We start from the raw sequence: 23,445 nt of genomic DNA on the forward strand, positions 1-23,445 counted from the left end.
ACCTTGTAAAATAAAAGCTGTACAATAGAAAATCCACCTGAATTGTCGCAAACTGATGATCACAGAACTTGAAAGGGCACATCAACTGAAATGCCTTTTATTACAGGCTTTTTTCTTCTTTAAGAAATCTTTTTTAAATCTGTTTTATATTCATTGGTGTAATTTCCAGGGCCAGTTGTAAAAGTGTGAGCAGGTAAAAATGAATGAATCTCCCCTACCTGAAAAATTGTGGAATCTAGTACAGTCTCCAAGCAGACCAGTGAAGCTGCACAGTGGCCATCTGGGGTCAGAAGATGTTAGTTGTTCTAGAAGAGCAGCTCCAGTGAAATGTGAGAGCGTGAAGCTCTGCATCCCTGTGAGGGAGTAGCCATACATTGCTTTCTCTGGACAAAATTAAGTAAAAAAATACATACACAAGAGATATTGGTAATAGGAACTGAACCTGTATTGCCACTATGCTGCTTAGCCTATGAGTGTCAATGATAAATGTGTCTACTGTAGTTACAGTGTACTATGGGTAGTCTTTTGAAATTATTACCCTGCAATTCTGGGGTCAGCAGACACATTTTGACAAAAAAAAGAGTTAAGAACTTCTTAATGAGGGAGACAGTTTGTCTCAGACAAGCGTTTAATAATTTATCAGTAACTTGCAGCTATGGTGGAAAGTGAAGAGAGAGGGGTGGGGGGAAGAGTATGTGTGAAAGAAAAAGAGAAAAATATGTTGATCAAATGATTCCAAGATAATGTCTATGTGTGTGTGTGTGTGTGTGTGTGTGTGTGTGTGTCTGTGTGTGTGTGTGTGTGTGTGTGTGTGTTTGTTTGTGAGAGGGAAGGAGAAGAAAGTTGAAATAGTGCAGCCAAGTGTATAAAATATATTACATTATATATTTCTTATTTTTGCCCAGCTTGTGTTTTCCAGTGTGTAAACGTGTCTGCATTTTTTTACTTTTTAATTAATCAAAAGATTGCTGCATGCAGCTACAACACTTTGAGAAAGCATAACAACACCACATCAGATGATGGTACAGAATGACAGGCAAAACAAGAAGCAACTAAAGTCCTTGGCCTAAATCAAACCAGGACATTACAGTTACATTATCTACATCTTAGACTGCGAGTCCACCAGGATGCTCATATAAAAATAATAGATTTTCCATACAATATAACACACCTGCGTGTATTTTGAAACATTCTTTCTCAAGAAGCTGTGTAATTATTAGATAAATGTAATTTCTGCAACAGATGCCTGATAAGTTCCAAAATACGATACCCATAATGCCCTTGTGCTCCACATTAAGGAAAGAATTACCAACAGCAGCTCCAGGCTTAAAAGGTGGATAGAAGCAGGGAGGAGTTCAGCAGTGACTGCCACTGATTGTAACCCTGTCTCGTTCTTTGCATTGTATCTAAATGAAGCCTCGCTGTCTCTTTTGCACCTGTCAGCGCTTGTTAACCTCTGCATTGATTCTTCTGCACCACCGTACATCTCCTTTAATTAAAGACACCGGCTAATCTGGCTTTCACCGGGCTGTATTTGCGAGCGAGAAGCTGTCATCTCAGGATGATTGTGGCTAAATATAGCACTGTACATTTACATGTATTGATAAAATGAATTAGAAGGTCAGCAGAGGATTGATAAAAACTAGTTTGACCTCTGGTGAGTTCCACCAATGACTTTCACATACATGTACCAGAAATATTGTAATGTACAATAATTTGGGCTCAATCACAATGGAACAAAAGTAACAAAACATCCATGAAAATGTGTCAAACCACTCCTGCAGAATAATCTGCGTTTCCACAGTCCAAACTGCTTCCATCCCAATCACTGACATGGTTTGCGCACATCAGAGCAACCACCACCTGCTCCCAAATTCTGCATTTGAGCCATGTGTGTGGAGTTGTGGAATGATATGGAAAAAACTTCATATCATACTTACATACTTAGAAATACTTAAGAATTAAAAAGTATTTTTGATTTTGAAGGTTGGCAAGTTACTGAAATGAAATGCAACCCCAACCAGATTTTAGTGTTTTAACATGTGCAAAAGAGTAACATCTGAAACCATACTTCTGCAACAACAATTGTAAAAGGTAAACAAGGCCTACCTTGCTTACACTCAAAACTCCCCGAAAAAAGTTGAACTACAGGTTTAAGACTACAGTAACAATTTCAAACTCGCCAACTGTCTCTGCCGTAGCACTTAGGTGCTGTCAGTGAAACCAGTAAATTGCATTGGATAGTTTGAAATAATTGCCAACTAGTATGAACAATCCACTGAAATCTCTTTGCTGGGAATAAAATATTCTCTTTCCAATATGTTACCCCATAAAGAGGAAGTCCAGAAGATGTTGTAAAAGAAGGAATCAAAGAAACCCATCACAATCACGGATTTACACTGTAATCTGTGTAGTTCTGTCTCTTTAAACAGTTGAAATGCCTTTACAAAACTATATTTATCATGGAATATGAATATTAATTTCATGCTTGGTTTGGCCAAAAAATTATACATTTGCTAACAACATATTTGGACACAATGTGCTCAAACAATTATCTTCCAGAAGAAGTTATTTCCTGGAAACAAATGGCAGCTTTAGCAGCTGCTAGTTGTTTGCATGTGTTTTATGTCTTATGTCCCGCTGTAAACCAATAAAAACACTGATCAACTAACCTCTATTTTACAATTATCAAGAGATCTCTCAGGGACGGCTTCAAGGCAAAGCTAATTAGATTTAATAATGGCTCAACAGCAGAGACACAGCGCTTTAGTGAATGAGGTAATAAAAATGCCTTCCTGATGCCTGGCCACGAAGACAATGAAAATAGCCATCATGAGGGGACAGTGTAGGGACACAATACAATATGTCTTCATCCCACACGAGACATCTGTAAGTGACGGTGCTTGGTGCCGTGTGAGAGATGAGAGCAGAACAGAAAAAAGGGCCCATTTGAGCATCGATCACTTTTATGCCTCTGGTCTGTTTGCATATTTTAGACCTATAAACAACATGAATGATGTGCCGCGTAATGCACCATAATCGAGATTTATTCAATCTTGGGTGGTGGGGGTAAGGGGGAGGAGGTGTTCACAATCACAGAATCAGGAGGGGCTGTAGTGGCTATGTGTGCGCACTGTGATTTATTTGATTTAATTAGATCGCCAATGTAAAACAGCTTGCAGGGGGGAGAAAAAAAAGGTAAAGACGAGTGCCGAGGGAGGCATAAATAACAGCATGTTCTTTCCACTTCCTCTGTGCCTTTCTGTCCCCCTCTGCCTCTCGTTTTCTTTTCAACTCTCTGATCTTTCCTCTGCCCATATACAATCTCAATGTTTTTCTTCCACTAGCCTCTTTTTTTCTTCACCCATTTTTTCTTAGCTTTCTTCTGTCTCCGTTTTGCTTTATATCTTGCCATCCTCTCTCTCTTCCCCCTCTTGCCCATCCCCCTCCCTTTCTCCCTCTCCATCTCCCTCTGCTCCCAGCTGAATAATGATAGAGGGTAAACACCTCATTAGGTTAAAAGGCCCACAGGAACCATCAGAGACATGGTATTCTGAACTTGTTACTCTGAATGCTCACAGAGACATTTTGAACACAGCAGGACTAGGAGGGGTCCTATACAGGAAGTGGTGGTGGGGGGGGGGGGGGGGGGGGGGGGGGGGGTGTCAATGGAAAGGTTAAAATCAGATATGACCAAACTGCATCCTAACAAGATCTCCCTGCATGGTTTCATATGTGCATCTTCTGTTGATGCTTACACACTTTGTCACTTTCTTTCTCCTTTTTCTGAGAAGACACACACAATCACACATAGCCACGAATAGCTGATTTATAGTAAGTGATCAGCAGAGAAGAGGAGCATAAATCTACACTCCTCAGTGGTAACGGCCAGTAAAAGTGGTTTATCTGACACTCTGAACTGCCTCCATCAACTCGTCACGGCCAGCCATCTATGCCTCTCTGATCCCAGATGTACAAGGTCAGGAACTTTCTTCACCGTTCAGCTGTTCACATTTATTATAGATACACACAAACACACTTGAAGTAATTTGTCCTCCTTCCTTTTGTTTGTTCATGTCCTTGACTTTTGAAAAGGAAATTGTATATCTACTGGTCAGTGGTAGACCTTAAGATTTCAGATTTCAGTCTTTGAATTCGGTCTTGTTAAAATAAGGCAAATGTTTTTTTTTTCTTTCAAAGCAATACTTTGACATTTCTTGTTAAGTGTAATGCGAAGATTATTGCCACCCTCATATCTGTGTGGTAATTGTAAATATGAGGCTACAGCCAGATTAGCTTAGCATAAAGACTGGAAACAGAGGAAAAAAGCTAGCCCGGCTGTGTCTGAAGGTGACAAAAGCCACCTACCCTACCAGCACCTCTAAAGTTCATTAATTAACACATTACAGCTTGTTTGTTTACATGTGTTAAAACGACAAGAGTGTGGCTTCACGTGGCGTTATGTGACTATTTTTTGGCACAGTAAGGTTGCCAGGAAATCAGCAGGGACTACCCCCAGTTTTCTGTCATTATGCTAAGCTAATGCTGGCTAGTTCGGGCTAAGCTTCATATTTAAGAGGCATTTGAGGTAAGAGTTGTATCAATCTTCTCTTAGCAAGAAAATATTTCAAAAAATGTCTTAACTATTCCTTTATGGTATAGTTTCCTCCCTCACTGCTCCACACAACTTTTCTCTCCCCCCTCTTGACTCTCCAGCCTCTCTCCTCTTACAGGTGTTTCAAAGCTTCAGGACATTGTACACTCAATATTTAATGCACTAGTAACACATCAGATCCATCCTCTGCATGCTGAGTTAAAAAAGTCTAAAGTACCAAATAATGCCACTATACATAGGCTATCGCCCCTAAAGATCTGCTTGTATTTATAAACAGAATGTACTGTCATATGCAGGTGCTTGTTTTGATTAGGATGTGTGTATGTTGTGCAACATGTGGCATGTTACAGCCAAGCGCAGACACAGGAAAACCAGGAATTCGGACCCAATTGCAAGTCACCAGGCAGAGCAGATGCAGTGCTCGGGGTTATTTAATAATAAAGCAACAGGTGAACAGGCTTACGTGCTGTAGAGGCAGGCAAGTGTCAAAACACATGAGGACAGCCCAAAACAAGGCAAATAAATCAAAACAGATACAGACGATAATCCGAAGTCCAGAAATCGAAAATAATAAATCCAAGCAGGGGCTGAAAATGCAGTAGACAGCAAATATCCAAAATCCAAAACACAAGCATGGGAGCCAGGTAAGACGAAGATGATCCGAGAAAATTACATGGAACACACCGACAAAATATACGCACAAAAGAATGGAAATTAACACAACACGGGTGGGACTAATGGTGGAGCAAACAATCAAACAAGCTGTGGGAAAACCAGACAGGAAGTGAAGTGACAAAGACACAAGAGGAATGGTTAACCGAAAACCATAACAGCATGTGAGTGAGTGTGTGTTTGTGTATTAAATTAAAGGTGAGGCTAATTTGATTCATGAGCAAAGCATCAGTCTGCAAAAAAACGAAAACATCTTCTATATGTCTTTCACACCTGTTTCTCTGGTAGTCAGCGCAAATATACATAATGAATGGCTTCATGATTTATGCATGCTAAGCAATAATGTATGGCTACGAATCTTTCTAATAGCATGTTTTCTAATTGGGAAGTAGAGGATGCAAGCCTAGATAAGGCAGGGCCTGTGAACCAGTTTTAAACATGGGCTTTTCATCAGCTTTTAATACTGTGCCCAGATACACTTATTAAGTATGTGTAGTCTGCAAGCTCACCCCACCCTGATTTTGTGGATGAGAGTTTTTATATGCAATTGACCCTAATGTGTCAATATGAACAGATGTTTCTCTGATGAGCTGATTTTAAATACAGGGATTCCCCTGTGGATTTGCCCTATCAACTGCTCTCTATTTAAACCAACGAGATCACGCAGATGATATGGCTCTGGTCTCTGAGCATGTATGTGGACTATGTTGCAGAACTGACTAAGTGGTTTGATAAGAGCAATCCTAAACACAAACAACATTAATTATACCAAGGAGATGTGCCTGTAAGGCAACAAGACTATTATGCCCCACCCCTGTCAAAGCCACTGCGGATTAATGACCAAGCATCCAGTTTCAAATATCTTGGCAATGAAATAGGCCAGACCCTCTCTTTTGAAGGGAACGGGGAGGCTGTATATAAGAAGGCCCAACTGTTTCTGCTGCAGAAACTTGGTGGGTTAGATGTAAAAAAAAATAAATTAAAAAAAAGAGCGATATTGAGACACAGGTTGCACACAGACCCAGCTCTCACCCGGAGTCCACGGAGTCAGGCTGCGTTGTGTTACTGCTGCGCAATGGTTTTGTTCCGTCCTCTGCCCAGCATCAACTTCCACTGGAAGCGTTTCAGATGCATTTCAGGAGTGGAGCGTGTTATTGGCTTGTTGTTAATTTGTCCTTTTGGTGCTACTGGCAGCAGCTCTCTGCGACCTGGTTTTGTTCCACTGTCTGCTCGGCTGCACATCCCACAGGGAGCATTTCAGAGTCAGAGCATTTTGCCTGCCTGTCTTTGCTGACATGTTTAGATTTAGTTGTTTTGCTAATCAATGCTTGCTTTTTGTGCTTCTGCTATGATTAAGTTGGCTACATAGTTAAGTGGTTTTTTTATTGTCATAATTGTCTTTATTGTTGATTAACGATCGGGAGTCTGCACAGAGTGTTTTAATTTGAAAACAGACCGGATTCTCTATGCTGTTCTGTGTCTGACTTCCTGTCCGGTTTGATCTTTCTGTGCAGCTTGACTCGACTTCGGTCAACAATAGCCCCGCTGCGTATTCTCCGCGGAGTGGAGTGGAGAGCCGCCTCTGGGACACGCGGCAGCCGGGTTTGGTGGACTCACAAGCATTGACAAGAATGGTCGCGATTAGCTGCAGCAGCCGTAGCGCAGCTGTAACGTGACGCAGGCGGATTTAGTGGACTTTGCGGGTCAAAACATCATGCAAAAGCAGTAAACAGAATGGCTAATAAAATCCTTGATAATACATCCAACCCCCTACATATCTTTTTTGAAATAATGCCGGAGGTCAGAAATTGGTGTATAACATTAAAGGTCTTCACTTGTGAGAACCATGGAGGTGTGAAATGATAAACAAATTATCTATTAACAGTTTATGTTTTGCTAATATGTGTACCACTGAATGTACTGACAGGTATCACTAAATTACTTTGATACTGAAGAAATATTTAAAACTGGAGGAATCTCATGCAAGTTCTGAAGAGTTCACATTCCTGTCCCAGTTTATGCATACAGTGAGTTATGGTGTGCTGCAAATTAGGCATTGTTTTTGTGTTTCCCAAAATACTTTGTTTGAAAAAACAACACTTATGTTAATGTTCAAGCTCATATTCATTGCATTAAATTATGCACCACCATCGCCCAGCTGTATTTGCTGCACATTTTCAAGTGTAAAGAAGTCAGTAAGGTGTCCTTTTAAATAGTAACATGCTTTTAAAAGACCTCAGGCAATATTCATACTAATAGCTTTTTTATTGTTATTGATTAATAAAGTGGTTTATACAGAGGGACCTCATGCACAAAAACAGCTGAATCAGTCTGTCTAGCTTGTCATTACTGAGAATAAATGAGGGAACGATCAGCTATAGATGCACAGTTCAGTGTAGGTATTTCACTTTGTGACAATAAAGACCAGCCGTCTTCGTCCAAACTGCTGCCTGAAACAGTAAAAAAGGAACATAAGTCAGCATTCTGCTCCAACAAATTTTAGGTTTAAAAAAATCTGTCAAGTTATTAGCTGCTCTAATTTGTAAATTAACTGTGAAATGAACTGTGAGGGCAATTTGCAACACTTGAAAAACTAAAGACTATTACCAAAACAACAGCTCTGGGGATCTACTGTGTTATTTGATAGCAAATTTTGGGCTTAGACACACACACACACTCACACACAAAAAAACCAAACAGAGATTGGACAGACTGCTTAAGTAAGCTTTCAAGAAATGGCAGGGAATAGAAAAACAAGCTATACAGTGATGATTGTTTTTATCACAATTAATCAAAATCAGCTTATTTAGAAAACAAACCTTAAGCTTTATTTTGAATAGCAAAACATATAGAACCATTTTCCAGGTCATTTCATTAATAAACTTAGTAAAGTTACAATTCAATAAGCTCACTCATTATATATTATACATTCAACAGAAATGGATATAACCATAAATATTCATGAAAAATCATCTTTCACCAGAATATGAATTGAAACGGGATGACCTTAAGATTGACCTCTTACACCACTCACCTTTCACCTCTAAACTTTGACCCACAAAGAGCTCTAAGAAGTGCTGGTGGCGATGAAGGTGCTGGGTGCGACAGTGTTAATGGTCTTGTGTGCCGTTAAAGGGCCAGGGGCCACACAGGGGGCCAAGCAGGGACCCAGAGGGTTGTTGAGCGTCACATTGAAGGTGCCCTTCATTACTGTGTTCATGATACCTGGACTCAGCTAAGGAGACACAAGCAGAGCAAAGATTAGGGATGATGATGAGGGAGGTAAAATAAGAGCAATACAGTATGTATGCAAATACACACACACACACACACACACACACACACACACACACACACACACACACACACACACACACACAAAAGAAGAGAACAATTCTAAGTACGGGTACAACTTTACATATAAACAGAAATGTAAAATGTCTTAAATGCTGAAAATGCAGTCATCAAAATGTACACAAAATGTGTTGTGTTTTGATACGTATGTGGTATTAAACAACAGGTAAACAACTAGAGGTGAAAAAGATCCAGAACAGAGGCCTGTACTATGAAGCGAGGTAACTGGCCTATCCAGATAACTTCAGTAGTAACTTTGGTATGTCAGGTGTACCTTCCCGATTAACCCGTATTACCAAAGGTGAATAGGTTTTACCCGACATAAGCTGTCATGGCATCTCTAAACTGCTCTAAGCAGGTTATCTTTGTGGTTATCTCGATGTTACCCTGTATACAACAATAGACTATTAATTCTTGATAGACTATTTTTAGATTTCCCCCTGACTTGTTGGCACGTGTGTTTTCCACTGGGGTTGCAGCTAAAATAAAGTTATTCTTAACACAATAGCATTACATTCACACTTGTAGCACGGCAGCCTCTGTGATTTAGGGATTAGATCTAAATTCATTAATGGGTCAATTTCAGAGATGTAGCCCATGTGTATAATTGCATTATCCTAAACTACTTTACGTGTCCAAAATTGCGAAGCCAGAACAGGGGGGTAATAATCTGAGATGAAATTGGTAAATTTACAAGAACAAAACTCTGCATTGCTAAATCCGAGTGTGAAGTATAATTTGATATTCCACTGCGGGCATATTACACGGCAAGCAGGGCGTCTGTAGTGTGATGATACAGCCTTGAAAAGTGAAGTGATGTGGTTCCTTGACAAAAAACACTATTTTCAGAGAATTCCTCTCATAATATTTTTACTATAATGTCAGAGAATATTCAGGTTCTTTACTTGTAGATTTGTGATTTTCTTCCCGCTTTTTCCCCTTGAAATATTACCCCTCTTCCTCGGCTCCATATTTTTTTCAAACTTACAATGGCCCTAATACACAGTTGTACCTTTACATCTTTTCATACTACAAATAAGAGTCCATAATTACAACAAGGAAACTATAAATTTACTTCCAAATGTAATCAATGCGATGCCAACACACCTCCCTGGCTTTGGTGGGCGCGACAATGTTAGAATTGGCCATTAACCTTTTTATCATATTCTGTCATTATCATTGTGCTTTCTTCTGGTGAAAATATGAAGCATGCGCCATTATGAAAAAACTCTGCCTGCATTGCCTAACATGCCCATTTTATGCACACGCATAAACTCCCTTCATAGTACAGGCCTCAGATTAATGTTACAATATGAAGGCCGATGAAAACAGGTATGAAAAGAGAAATACTAATTTACAAAAAAGTGAACAACACAGACTTTGTTGTTGAGCAGGACCTACTCACACATATGAAAACAAAAATGAATCGAAGGAAGCCAGAATGATGAAGTGAGAAGTGGACTGTGGTTGTCCTGACTTTAAAACAGGAGTAATCAACAGTTCTTGCTGTTTTTCACCAATCACCCTGGTTTTTACTGCATTTAACAGTCTAATAAAACGTCACATAAACTGTATCCCTTGGCAGTGTATAAACCTGCAATGCCTCACGTGAAACAGCTTTACAGTGTGTTCCAAGAAATGGACAAGCCACAAAAACACAGAACTTTTTAAAGAATGGAGCCTCGCTGTAGTTCAGGCAGGCGTAGAGTTAATTTTATCATATATGTTCACAGTTATCTCCCACAATAGGTGGTCCATATCAGCATCTGGTGCTCTTTCAGTTTGCATACACAACGCTGAGCTGTGAATCCCCGCTGATACGCTGCAGCCTTCTTTCAGAAATGTAACACTCTCCACATTTAACAGTCTCTTCATGTATTAGTATGTGAATTTTGAAGGGTTCTTTAATATGTGTAACAGCCCAGCTCTTGGACTGTTACAAAAATGGGAGACACACGGGTAAACTAAATAACAAAGTGATTTATTAATATGAAAATAAGCAAAACCAATGAGTGGGAAGAATCAGTCAGTTGTGTAGGGAGTGGATTGGTGAAAATGTGCTGCATGGATGTTGTGTTGTAAAAACAAAAACAAGAAATCAAACACAAGAAAGCAAGCCATGAAATGAGGAGGTCCAACCAAGACTGACTGCTGCTCTGGTTTATATGCATGGGGCACACCGGGCCCAGGTGTGTGAAAGAGGTGATTAAGGTTGAATTGTAACATGTATCTACACAGCAACACACACAAATGATTAGCCTGACTGTCCCAGGTCTTATAAAAAAGAACATGAGAAAAAAAGCCAACAGTACCTTACAAATAACAAAATCCTACATGCATTTCAAAATCTCATCTTAGAATCACCTCACCAAAAAATGTCGAAAATTAAAGAAAGTCTTTCTCACACACACAAGCAAACCTGTAAACATATATGCATATGCAATTTGTACGCACATCCACTTAATCTACCACCCCTCACACACTGCCTGAGGAACCCACCTCTTATGTCAAAGCTCTCTCTCACTCTCTTTATCTTGCTCTCTCTCTCTTTCTCCCCCCACCTCCTCCCCTACCCTCCCAGAGCACATACACACATCAGTATGCCAGAGATGACAGTAGGATTTAGGCACATTGGCGGGGCTGCTCAGATCTCAGTATTGATCCTAATGGGAAAAGGGTTGCGGGTTCAACTCCAGGTCACCCTCAGGGTTGCCCAGGAGGTCGGGGAGATGGAGGAAGAGCCCTTGGAAGTGACAACACCACTGGCATGGCAATGATGGGGGAGATTATGGGATGTTTCACTAGGTCAAAGAGGGGAGAAGGAAAAGGGGATCTATGCAGGGAGTTCGCAATGCTGTTACTCGGTATGTATGCAGATGTGTACAAGTGAGCTGGATCTTCCCACAACACACATACAGTATGTATGACACATACAGGAAAGCAACACAAGCTTCATCCCATACAGGGTTCAACCTTAATGTTTGTTTTCACTTACCCCGTCGGGCAAATGAGTCAGAAATCTATTTGCCCAAAGTCAAATTTTAACTTGCCCCTATACACAATGTTTTATTTATAAGCAGTTATCAAATAACAAGACTAAAGTTAATCTAAAATGTCAATAAAATAAAACATATTCCTGAGATCAAAATACCGAGTGAAGTTTAGAAAGAAATACTCCGTCAGTATCAGTCTTTCCTCCTGTCCTCCCCACTCTTCTGCTGCTCACTGCCTGCAGGTAAAGAGAGGAGGGGCTGGTTTGTCTCAGCCTACAGCTAAGTTAACAAGATGTGGCAAACTAAACTTAACAGCTCGACCGCATACAGACAGCTTCCATTCTAGCCTGTTTGTAACAATTTGCTGTTAGCCAACAAGCATGCAGCGGTGAACGAGAGACTGAGGAGATTAAAATATCTCTTTCAACATTTTTACATGTTTATGCTTGTTAAACAGGTGTGTTGATAAAAGTATTAGCTTTTTACTCACAAAGGTTTTATTGCACTTACATACATACAGTAACAAGAGTGGTTGTCAACTCGAGTGATCTCCACCACAGCCTCTCTGATCTGCTTCATTCATTTCATCTGACTTCATTCTGTGTGTGTGTGTGTGTGTGTGTGTGTGTGTGTGTGTGTAAAAGTGCAGCCCCAAAACAGAGAAAAAAGGAGAGGCTGCAGTGTGAAAAAATCACACCTTTAACAATGTCTTTCATTATTTTTTTAGTGGCTAGATTTACTTGCCCGATGTGGCATTTTACTTCCCCGGGCAATCGGGCAATCCTTATTGTTGAGCTGACATAAACATATATACACATGCCAGCAAAACAAATGTTGCTAATTTTCTGTAGGAGCATGCTGAAATATGCACATTCACCGCGCAAAAATATATGCCTTTATTTTGCTACACACACATACACAAATACAAGTACACAGATACAGAGTCCACATGCCTCAACAGCCAAAAAGGCTGTATGTCGGTGTGGTATTCATAAGGATTCGTTAGAGTGCTGTCTGATCTGCCACCTCTATGGCTAACGTCTGGTTTAGTAGAAAAAACTAAGACTGCTTGGTTGGGAAAGATTGTGGTCATGGTTACAAGAAACCAGTGTTGATTATTGGTGGGAGATGGGATGCATACCAGTAAAAGAAATAATGATGAGAGCATGAAGAGATGGTATCAGGTGCTTGTCTTCCCTCTTCAAAGCATTCAAAGTAGGATAAAAATTCTCACGTGGAGAAAGCACATGTAGAGACAACAGCACAACCGAGGAGGATTTGATGAAATGTCAGCCATGTTAAGGACACCTTCTGTTTCCACCTTCATAATAAACTTCAGCTTCTTCTTTTTTTTTTTTTTGCACTCGGCAGGTTTATATATCAGCACAGATCACAGCATTTAATTAATATTTGTTTCTGCTTGACATCTGCTCCCCGTGTCTTTTTATATTCCTGTGTTCCATCCACACTCCTCTCCCTGTTAAATTAAGCTCAACCAATAAGAATAGCGTCGTGCATGAGAAAGGTAATCGAGCCTACTTCCCAGAAGTAGGTGCCTCATATGGTGGATTTAATGGGAACACTAAATGAGCCCTCACTGTGACCTAATGCAGCTCAAGTAGATAGCTTTGCGACATTACACGCACATGTATGGATGGGCGCACATACGCACACACTGATGCTGAAATAGCAGCCGTCTGCTTCAGATTGCTGGCCCTCAGAACACATTTTCAGCTGTTGAATATAACTACCCTCTTCAGCTGCTCGTTTGCTGCTGTCTGTCTCTCTGCTTCTCTTCCTCTACGCTTTTCTGCCACCTTTTCATCGCTGTCTAACCTCTCTCTCCTTCTCTCTCTCTCTCTCATCGCTATCACCCCACTTTCTCTGCTTGCATTTCTTCACTCTCTTTCTCTCTCTCTCTCTATCTCTCTCTCTCTCTGCACCACTTACAACATCTTTGACTCTGTTGGGCCTGTGGTGTCGTATGGATTCACAGTCGCACAGCTAATTACTGAGACAAGAGCTTAAACATGCATTCCACTAAAAGGGAGAAAAAAGCTAAATTGAGCCATGAGATGTCTTACTCACAAACGCATAGTAACAGTCTCTGTGAGGCATGAATCACAATACATTTCTTTGTGAGTATATAGGGTCTTTATACATATGTATGAAGTCGACATGAAGATCTAGTCTTTCATCTAGATATTAAAAGCTAAATCTTTTGTAGTGCTTCTGTTGGCAGATGTGTTTTTTTGTTTTGTTAGTAAGCAATACACTTGGGAGTGCACACTAATTGAAACATATAACTAGGTGGACATATAGTAAGTGCTACTTAGCCTGGAAAACAGCTGAAAGATGTTTTAAGTGGCTCTGGAACTTTTCAAAGTTTGAGAACATTAAACTGATTGTCATGGTGGAGAGAAGGTCACGTGGCTCAGGTCCTGTCTGTTGCTGAACGTCCCCCCAGATCCATATTCTTCCTACATATTACAATCTATTTGTAATTTTGTCATCATGATTATCCATGTTGTAATTTTACAACGTTGGTCTATTCTGTACAAACAAATCTGTCCTGGGAGAGGGATCTCTCCTCTGTTGCTCCGAGGGTCTAAGGACGGAGGGTGTCGTATGCTGTACAGATTGTAAAGCCCATTGAGACTCATATAACGGGCTAAAAGTCAGGATATCTCTGCCTCTGTTGTTCCAATTTTGACCACATCCTTTTAAAATTCTGTTTCTCACAAGCCCCCCAACTTTATAGAAGTGCAATACTTAATTGCTGGACTATCCCTTTAATAGGAAATTGGCAAAGACATTTGTGCTGCCATTTGTAGTTTAAGAACTTTCATTAGCTCTGCTCAGAAGTCTGGTGGTTTTGCAGGATTTGTTTCTCCATCCAACCGTTGTCGACAGAATACACACGTATCCTGTAGACAGGGAGTTAGCCAGTCTATCAGCACTGACACATTGAAATAGACAACCATTCACACCTACAAGTAATTTCCACTTCACCCAACTATGGACTACGAGAGGGGGGGAAACTGGAGCACCCAGATGAAGCCCATGGGAGGAACATACAAACTCAACACAGAGCCAGCCAGTCAGTAGAGTCAAACCCAGGGCATTACTTACTACAGTACAAGGTTCAAGATACAATTATTTGTCATTCCACAACACAGGGTTGTACAATGAACTAACAGTTGTAGCCCTGTTCATACCAGACACCCTGAACATATATATTAGTGCTGGGCAACAATTAAAATTTTTAATTGCGATTAATCGCATTGTTATGCGCAAACGTGAATTTGAATTCTAAAGTAGTGTATTGCGCACTGTAAATGTACTGCTATATACACAAAAGTGCAATAACGTGGTTTGCAAACACTTTAAACAAATAAGGAGCTTTTTACCAGCAGTATTAACTTTACACAGTAGAATAAAATATTTCTTGTAAATCTCAACTTAAACATTAATGTAATCAAGTCAAATATAAAACCAGAGCTATTTGCCACAGCCAGAGCATTACCTTTTATCTAGCTTGTTAAAACAAGTTAGAGTCCAGAGCCACAATCATCATAACAGGCACCTTCCGAGCAACAGGTTATATATGAATCTGTTTTCTTGTCTTGCCCGCCCGCCCGCCGCCGCCGAAGTTGAACTGTCTTGAACTTTCTGTATGCGACGCGCAGCACAAATCATTGGAAGAGAGACTGATCCTCGCTGTTTGTGACTTTCCAGAATCTATTAGTTACTAAAGGCCTATCAGGTAAAGTTATGTAGCCTATAATTTTAACTTAAGTTAAATAGGCTACAGCTGTGTAGCGCACAGAAGCTGTTGCCATGGTTACTCTCCATAGAGCGCCTGCCGTTTACTCGCAGAGCGCTTGTCTCCCCGTCTGTCTGATCACCGGAGCAAAGAGCAACCCCACGTGGCCAAGCGACTAGGCTAGGTTGTGGTTTTAATAACGTTTCTAAGCCCGACATCTCCCCCAATACTAATCAGCATTCAGTGTGTTGTTATCCACTTCGATATGGCATTTGATCGCTTATGTTTTGTTTATCTACTTCTCCCACACGCTGCATCCCTCCACTGCTTGTTTGGGTTGGTGATTTGGAGGCTGATCAACATCCCACCCTCCCGTGACCCATAGTTTGAGTGTATGTGTAGCCTGCAGAGCCAGAGAGCAACAGACTTTCAAAATAATAATAATAAAAACTGTGTTAACGTGTGATGAAATAATTGTAGGCATTAAATAATTAATGTGTAATAATAACCCTTTAACGTGCCAAGCCCTAATACAAATATTTTAAATTAGACTAGAATAAAAAATAAACAAATAAAAACAATATATACAGTTACTTATATACAGGAATTATACAAAGATAGTGGTATGGTAATCTGCAAAACCAACAGCTTAATTCCTTAAACAGGCCAGTATTGATGATCTTATTATATAACTATACAGCTACAAACTTTAACCAAAGCTAGCACATTTTTACTTTGAGCCAATTATCTCCCAACATTAACTCAACTCACTGGTTTGACTAAAATGGCTGCAGACAAACACTTGACAAGCCAAAATGGAGGATTTTGGTTTTACTTTTAATTTAATGCCCTAGTTGATTTTTTTCAGACCTTCAGATACCGTGGGAGAGGAGAGGAGAGCAGGATCATATTAGACACTTCAACAGTTTCACTAGCTACTGTCAGTGGAAAAATTCCCAGCAGCTACGGTTTCCCCTTATGACAGGGAGAAATGGAGCAGAGAGACAGGTTGAGAGGCAGAGAGACGAGGAGAGCAGATAAAGAGAGGAAAAACACAGAGTATAGCGATAAAAGAACATCCACAAGCATACTTCTTGCTGGAAGATAGAGGTGATAAAAATGTATGTGGAAAATTTATGCACGGCATTTTGCCAACGTTCCTGAGGTTTAGTACTTACAAAGTGATACACACTGCCACAATCACACACTGGGACATGTACCCCGCACATAAGGACTATTTACTCATACACAGAGGTTTTAGGGCGGGTTCACACACAAAAGTCCGGTTCCTGAATCATACCAATGCGAGGATGATAGATTGTATAAATTTTCAACTGGTCCGGTTTGCGTTCATGAAAGCAAAAACTCAAACAGTCCAGAAATCATAAACAAAAACAATGTGGTGGAAATGTCGTTTGACTATTCGTCATAGAGTAGGCAGAAAACAAACCTCTCCAAATTTCTACCTGGATATTGTACATCATAATGCACCAAATGTAAAATTCCGAGATGTTGGATTGAGAAGGACTGAAAGCTCTGCAGTAGAGTGAGCTGGAGAAGAATGAACTTTGTAAGACTGAGGTGAATTTCAGGTAAGCTTTACTGAATTGTGATGAACTGAAACGGAGGAAAGAGTTTCTGGGTAATTTATCACACAGGTGACACCAAGTGACTGTAATGTAATGTTGTGTAATGTCCAATCATATTCAAGCAGGTGCACAGCGTGGCCATTATAACTGCACTCACGATTACTGTGCTGATATGCTCAATTCCTTGAAGTGTCTCTAAAGGCCAATTTATACTTCTGCGTCAAATCTACGCCGTAGATATGCTGTAGGTATGCCATAAACTGACACGTATCTCAACATCAGAAATTTGAGTCATTCGGTCTGATAACATTGGGAAGTCTAGAAGAGTCAGTAACAATAGTAATAATTTTCCCCCGTCCAAGTTAGTTGGGGGGGTGGGGACAAGAAGTTAGCCGGCTCAGCAAGTGGAAAACAACACAGTGGAACACAGAAAGGCCACTGCCAACTAGCATTTGGCAGAGTGACGTAGAGCAATACAAGCATAACTGCTGACAATGGCGTGGCTGAAGTATAAATTGGCCTTTACAACGTGATTGTCTTTTGCTATTTGTTTCTGATTAGTATTTCTCGCACTACAACATTTTAGCAGTCTCACATCCCCTCGTAAAAGTAAAAACATTGAAAGAAGTATGAATGAGAATAATGGGCAGGAAATGGACCAGAAGACAACCCTTCAGCACCACACACTGTATGCTTCTGTCAACACCAACTGACAAAGTATGGTTGTGACGCACAAACCATTTGCAATCCAAACAGCTGCAGCTTTTTTGCAAAAATAACCAAAAGGAACGGGGGAGAACAGCATGAGAGGGACAAAGAGGCGGAAACAGGCAGAGCAGCGAGAAGAGAGACAGAGAGCATGAACTGCAGAAGAGAGAAGGAGATAAATCCACACGGAGACAGACAGGCAGACAGAGAAAAAGAGAAGAAAGAGCCCTGTGATAACATTACACCCATGGACATGAACATGATGATGAACTGTGTAGCGAGGTTTAATTCAAACTCAGTGGTTTTGTCTTTGATGTTCACCACTCAAAGTCAGCGGGGACTGGAAGCAACATTAGCTCTTTCAGTCATCTCTCACACAAACACACACACACACACATACACACACACACACATTCACCAGCAGCTGTAACCCAAAGCTGTAATTCCTTTTAAAACACACTGAAATGGAGCAAAGAGAGATATGGTTCTGGTAAGGTTTCATAACAACTGTATTACGCTCCAACCATAAAGTGCATTTGTCTCTGTAAGTAATCAAATGTGGCTGCATTAAACAGCATTACATTTAATAATAATGCACTTACTTTTCCCAGTTTGATTTAACCAGGCTGGTCAATTAAGAACAATTCTCCCACTAAGCGAAAAGCTGCCTCAAGCAGGAAACTGCATCCTTCAGCCTTGTGTTGCATCAGTGGAGATTGTTTGAAACCACAGAAACATACTAAAGTTTGAATTTTTTACAAAGCAATCAATTTCCTCCGGACAGCTCAAGGTCACAGGGAGACATCTGATAGATTCTCTGAGGATGGCAACATCAGATAACGTCAGACATATATTTGTAGCTTCTCACGCACAAACCAGACACACAAACACACAGACAGGGTTTCAAGTCTCATGACAATCTCGCTCATTAAAATGAAGGATACACAGATCCATACGTACACTGATGTCAGTGCACTATTACTGAGTGTTACCTGCACAAAGAGTCATGCAGAGAGTTAAATGCACCTTTAAAAGCATGTTTACCTGATATGCGCCAGGTCCAGGGTTGGTGTTCATGGAGAATTTGAATCGATCTTCTCTGGAGGAGATCAGAGCCATTTGAGGGGTGGATTTCACACTGAGGTTGTATTGTCCAGGGCCTGGTGAACACACATAATCCACCCCTAAATACATAATTTCATATTTACTTGCTTTGGAAGAGGCAGGAAAGATGGGTGTATCCTCACAAACATACATAACGATGCAGACAAGCATCCTCAGACACCAGTGTACTTTATAAGACCGCATGCTGTGAGTGCAAGAAAACCCGAGGTTTGATCATCATATCCTACAGGTGTATATTTCAAGATATTACTAGTTATAATCCAAATCCTCCCACAGACCCCAAAAAACCCCAGTGCAGGTTAGGTTAACTGGTGACTCTAAAATTCCTTGTAGGTGTGAATGTGAGTGTGAAGAGTTATTTATTATAGCTATAATTTTGGTGAAAGCAGAAATCTGTATCTTTCTGCCCATTCTGCCCTTGAGGTTTACAGCAACGTTGCTGTGGCAGATAATGTAGAGGTGATGTTTTTTTGAATCAGCCATGGCATTAAGGTTAGGATAAATTATTTACCTCAAGGTTAATACAAGGTTTTAATCATGTTTTTCTCTCTTATGTAAAAAGCTACCCTGGCTAACTCATGTGTTGTTCCTTTTCATGCATATTAAACAACAAACATCACACTGCATTGTACAGTTTAAATACTTAACTAAGTCTGGTACCAAATATTTGGGTAATACTCCAATTGTATTTAACCCTCAAGTATCTTCTTAAAGTATTACTTGTAGCAAGCAAGAAAGCAATAACTAAGAAAAGGAAACCAACAAAGCGAGACTGGATAGTGATAATAAAGGAAATGTATGAAATGGAGAAACTGACCTTTTCTTTAAGACTTTGTATCAATAAATTCCATAAGTATTAGTCCAAATAGTGTGTACGCATGAATGCAGATATTATATAAAAGGTATGGAAAAACCTTGTATTGAGGCCTAGTTGGTTCTGGTCTACTAATAATATTATATTTACAATTTCTTTACACCCGCTTTTTTGTGATTTATTTGTGCAACGGGCTCACACTGAGTTTCTATGTGTATTTGCTAAAATGGATGTTATAAGACACCAGTCATCTCAATTCCCTTTGAAGACTAGATGGATTACGATTGATATGGACTGGAGGTGAAAGTACTTTTTAATACAAAACGAATCACTGTACCAATAACATTTGAGCATTTGAGCTATTGCCCCTGGTGAGCTGTCTGTTTGGTTCTGTGCAACTACTGTATATTCCCCTAGAAAATTAAAAAAACTAAGTTGAAAAAAAACTGAACTGATTTTTTTTCATGTGCTGTAGTTTAATGTAACTGTGACTGATGATACTATGATCAAAGCCCAGGCTATACTGAACCGCCCTGCTGTCCAACATTAAGATGTGGTATACAGACGGTATGTCAACCAAAATCTCTGCAGGATTAGAAATTCTCTTTTACTGTGAGGTTCTTTTGGAAAAACTGTCCATGTTGTGAATATACTATTAGACTAACAAACATTGTGCTGATACGATAACACACAAGCAAGGAGGCACTGATGATTTTACACACATATACACACACATACTCATAGCCATTTTCATAGGAAGAAACATTCACCCTGAATTTTGAAAAATGAAAACTCTCAAAATGAAGCCTCAGGAGTTTATCCATTACACAACTTTGTTTCCAAAAACACTTTTTATTTTAAACCCCAACTGCCAACTTTTCAGAAATTATAGAAACAAGTTTAACAATCGATTTTGAAATGGTTTAATTTACCCCAGGGCTACGGATCGCATTCAGTGCATTAAGAATTATGATAAGGAAAAAAAAAAAAAGAATCCATCACTGGTTTAACACAATTTTAGAGTATAAATTCAGAAAATGTTTGTCTGACCCAACAGCTAACTGCAATCACTTTCACTTCTAAAGTAACACACAAAAATGTACCACAAAAAACAACGTGTGTGTATAATAAAGACCTTGAGCCAATGCTAATGTCACAGACCATTACATAAAACACAGTCACTCTGCAGGGACTGTGTGTGTGTGTGTGTGTGTGTGTCAAAAAATGTTAAATAGTTAAATGATCTTAACATTATCAGAAATGTGATTGCAGGGGGACCTAGCATGTGGGGAATATAACGTTCTCTAATATTCCATATACTGTTGACCAATTCACAAATGCAAATGCAATAATGGGCAAAATGATTGTATGTGTGTGTCTCGATGTGAGTCTATATGTGTGCACGAGTGTCCACGTGCATGTGTCCGCATATCTTCCTCAGTGCGTGTGGGTGTTTCAGTGTGCGTGTGACTGTGCGTACAAAGAAGAAACACTATTGCAAACAGTCCAAATCTATTTATATGCAAATTGGATTTCGGTTAAACGGTTTGGGATGCCTCATGGGTTGAGTTCCCTGGTGAAATGGGGCTAGTCATAAATTATCCAAGTAAGTCATGAATCTATCAATTTTGAAACAACATTTTTCAATGGGAGTGTAATTGAGGTAAATATTGGGTTAGATGCCCACAGAGATGGAGCTAATTGGACTGCATGATGGTGAAAGGGTGGAGCCGTACGGCTCCCGAATGTTCAGCACTGAGATAGACAGATAGACAAATGTGATACCTGGTACACTTGGATCACAAGGCTGGAAGAAATCATCCCGCGGTGCAGCAGAGAGGAAGGAACTCTGACGTCTCTTTGCTCCTTCAGTTCGGAGTTTAAAGTAAGAGCTGCCATTAGCCTTCTCAAATGTCTGACTCACGTTGTAACTGTTGGGTGGAGGGGAATCCTACAGGAAGAGGAGAGGAGAATGTTTAATTTGACATGACTTTATGTATATAACAAGACTAAGAGTCTACAGCCATGCTGCAAGCTCTGTGAGGTTAGCTAAATGCTAATATCGGCATTTAAACATGCTGCTGTTTAGCAGACCAATGTTCACCGCCAATCGCCATCTTAATGTAGTGGGTTAGCATGCTAACATTTTCTAATTAGCACTAAACACAAAGTACAGCTGGAACTACCTATCTTACTAACTACTGGGGTATTAAGTATTGGGAAATTAATATTTTGACCATTTTGGTATAATTTTGACCAATGTGGCACACTGAGGATGACCACAGTCATTAGGGTACGTTGTCTGGAGACAATGAACATCGGCACAAAATGTTGTGCCAGTTCTTGCAGTCGATGAGATATTTCACCGGACAAATGCAAACTTTGACCTGCTGGTTGTGTAAGATAAAAAGTCAGGAGATCAAAAGGATTAATTTTCTGGACACTGTGGAATATCTGTATATCTGTAAATTTCTTCGAAATCCATTCAACAGCTGTCGAGATGTTTCAGTAAAAAACTGAAAATGTTTACCTGATGCTGGCACTGGAAGAAAAGTCAGGGGGACACCAAAGTCCATAGGCTAAAAACAGACACACTTTACACAACATTTCTATATATTGGAAAGAACTGAATGATGGTGTAGAAAACAAAACGTGGAGTCACAGTGTCCCCTGCCACTGTTTTCTAACACTCTGGGATATGCTGGACAATGTAACACACATTTCTGGTCTCCTTATTAGATAACACAACTGGCAAGTCCACTGTGTAACAGACACACGCTCATTATAAAACAACTAATGACCCACTCACCTATCTGTTATCAAGAGCACACTCTCGGACTTGTTACAATATCACCCATGTACACATATTCATGCATGAATATCACAAGGACATACAGTGCAGTCACATAATTTACAAGCAAATGCAGACACACACACACACACACACACACACAGACACACGCACGCGTGCGCACTGATATCTCCTCCATGGTGCAAATGAGTGTTTGGCTCACATCTGTTATTATATTATCATTGCAGCTTCTCCACACAGGAAACAATAATAGGAACATGGGACAACATTTGCAACACATCACAGGTAATTTCAGATAAATGGCTTCCATAACAAGGCCATTACATTCTTAGTCATTAATGAATTGCTAATAATTAGGAGCTAATTCACAGAGGCACCCTTGCTGATGTGAACATGAAATGGATCCCAGTTGTAGAAATTGGGATCCTCAAAGGGAACTGGGTGAATAATGTCACCTGGTGAGAATCTTGCACTACCAGCGCTGCAGAGGAGGATTTGTCTTGTCGGTGGGTCTTTTAATAATTGATGGCGAAGGCTGAATATAGCTGCACGATCCATTTATCCTAAACTTAGCAGAGCTGTCATTTACCTCCAACTGTCATTTCCCGACTGCTGTTTTCTCCTTCTGCTCCTAGGTAGCCGTCCATCTTTAATCATTGCTAACCCAGGCTATTTAGCTTTTCATTATAGACACAGTGGGAGTAAAAGGAGGCAAGCACGTGTGCACGACAATACAACCTCGCACACACATACAGTCAATTTACAGGCGCACACACACACTCACACACAAACAAGATTCTGTGTGATGTTGTAAGCAACTGTGGCATTGCAGAAAAATAAGATGAATTGAATGATGATGAGGAAAAGTTGTGTCACCTGTTACTGTACAGTTGGCTTTGGAGTATGTCTGATGTTGGATTTGACACACACACACACACACACACACACACACACACAGGAACACGCACACACCTGTAGGCACACACACATCTGTCAC

General features: G+C 40.1%; 1 protein-coding gene across 2 annotated transcripts in view; it reads right to left on the reverse strand.

Moving 5' to 3' along the window:
• Nucleotides 1–7,533: 7,533 nt before the first annotated feature.
• Nucleotides 7,534–23,445, reverse strand: part of stpg2 (sperm-tail PG-rich repeat containing 2) — an 87,689-nt gene continuing 71,777 nt past the window's right edge. For both annotated transcript variants that reach the window (XM_046035972.1, XM_046035973.1), the window contains exons 13-15: nt 18,742–18,857; nt 8,322–8,522; nt 7,534–7,737 (exon numbers count right to left, since the gene is read on the reverse strand). In XM_046035972.1, coding sequence (XP_045891928.1) covers nt 8,355–8,522; nt 18,742–18,857 — 284 coding nt within the window. In that variant the 3' untranslated portion in view covers nt 7,534–7,737; nt 8,322–8,354. The remainder of the gene's footprint in view (nt 7,738–8,321; nt 8,523–18,741; nt 18,858–23,445) is intronic.

The sequence above is a fragment of the Micropterus dolomieu genome, linkage group LG21 (genome assembly GCF_021292245.1).
Source record: "Micropterus dolomieu isolate WLL.071019.BEF.003 ecotype Adirondacks linkage group LG21, ASM2129224v1, whole genome shotgun sequence".
Taxonomy (NCBI): domain Eukaryota; kingdom Metazoa; phylum Chordata; class Actinopteri; order Centrarchiformes; family Centrarchidae; genus Micropterus; species Micropterus dolomieu.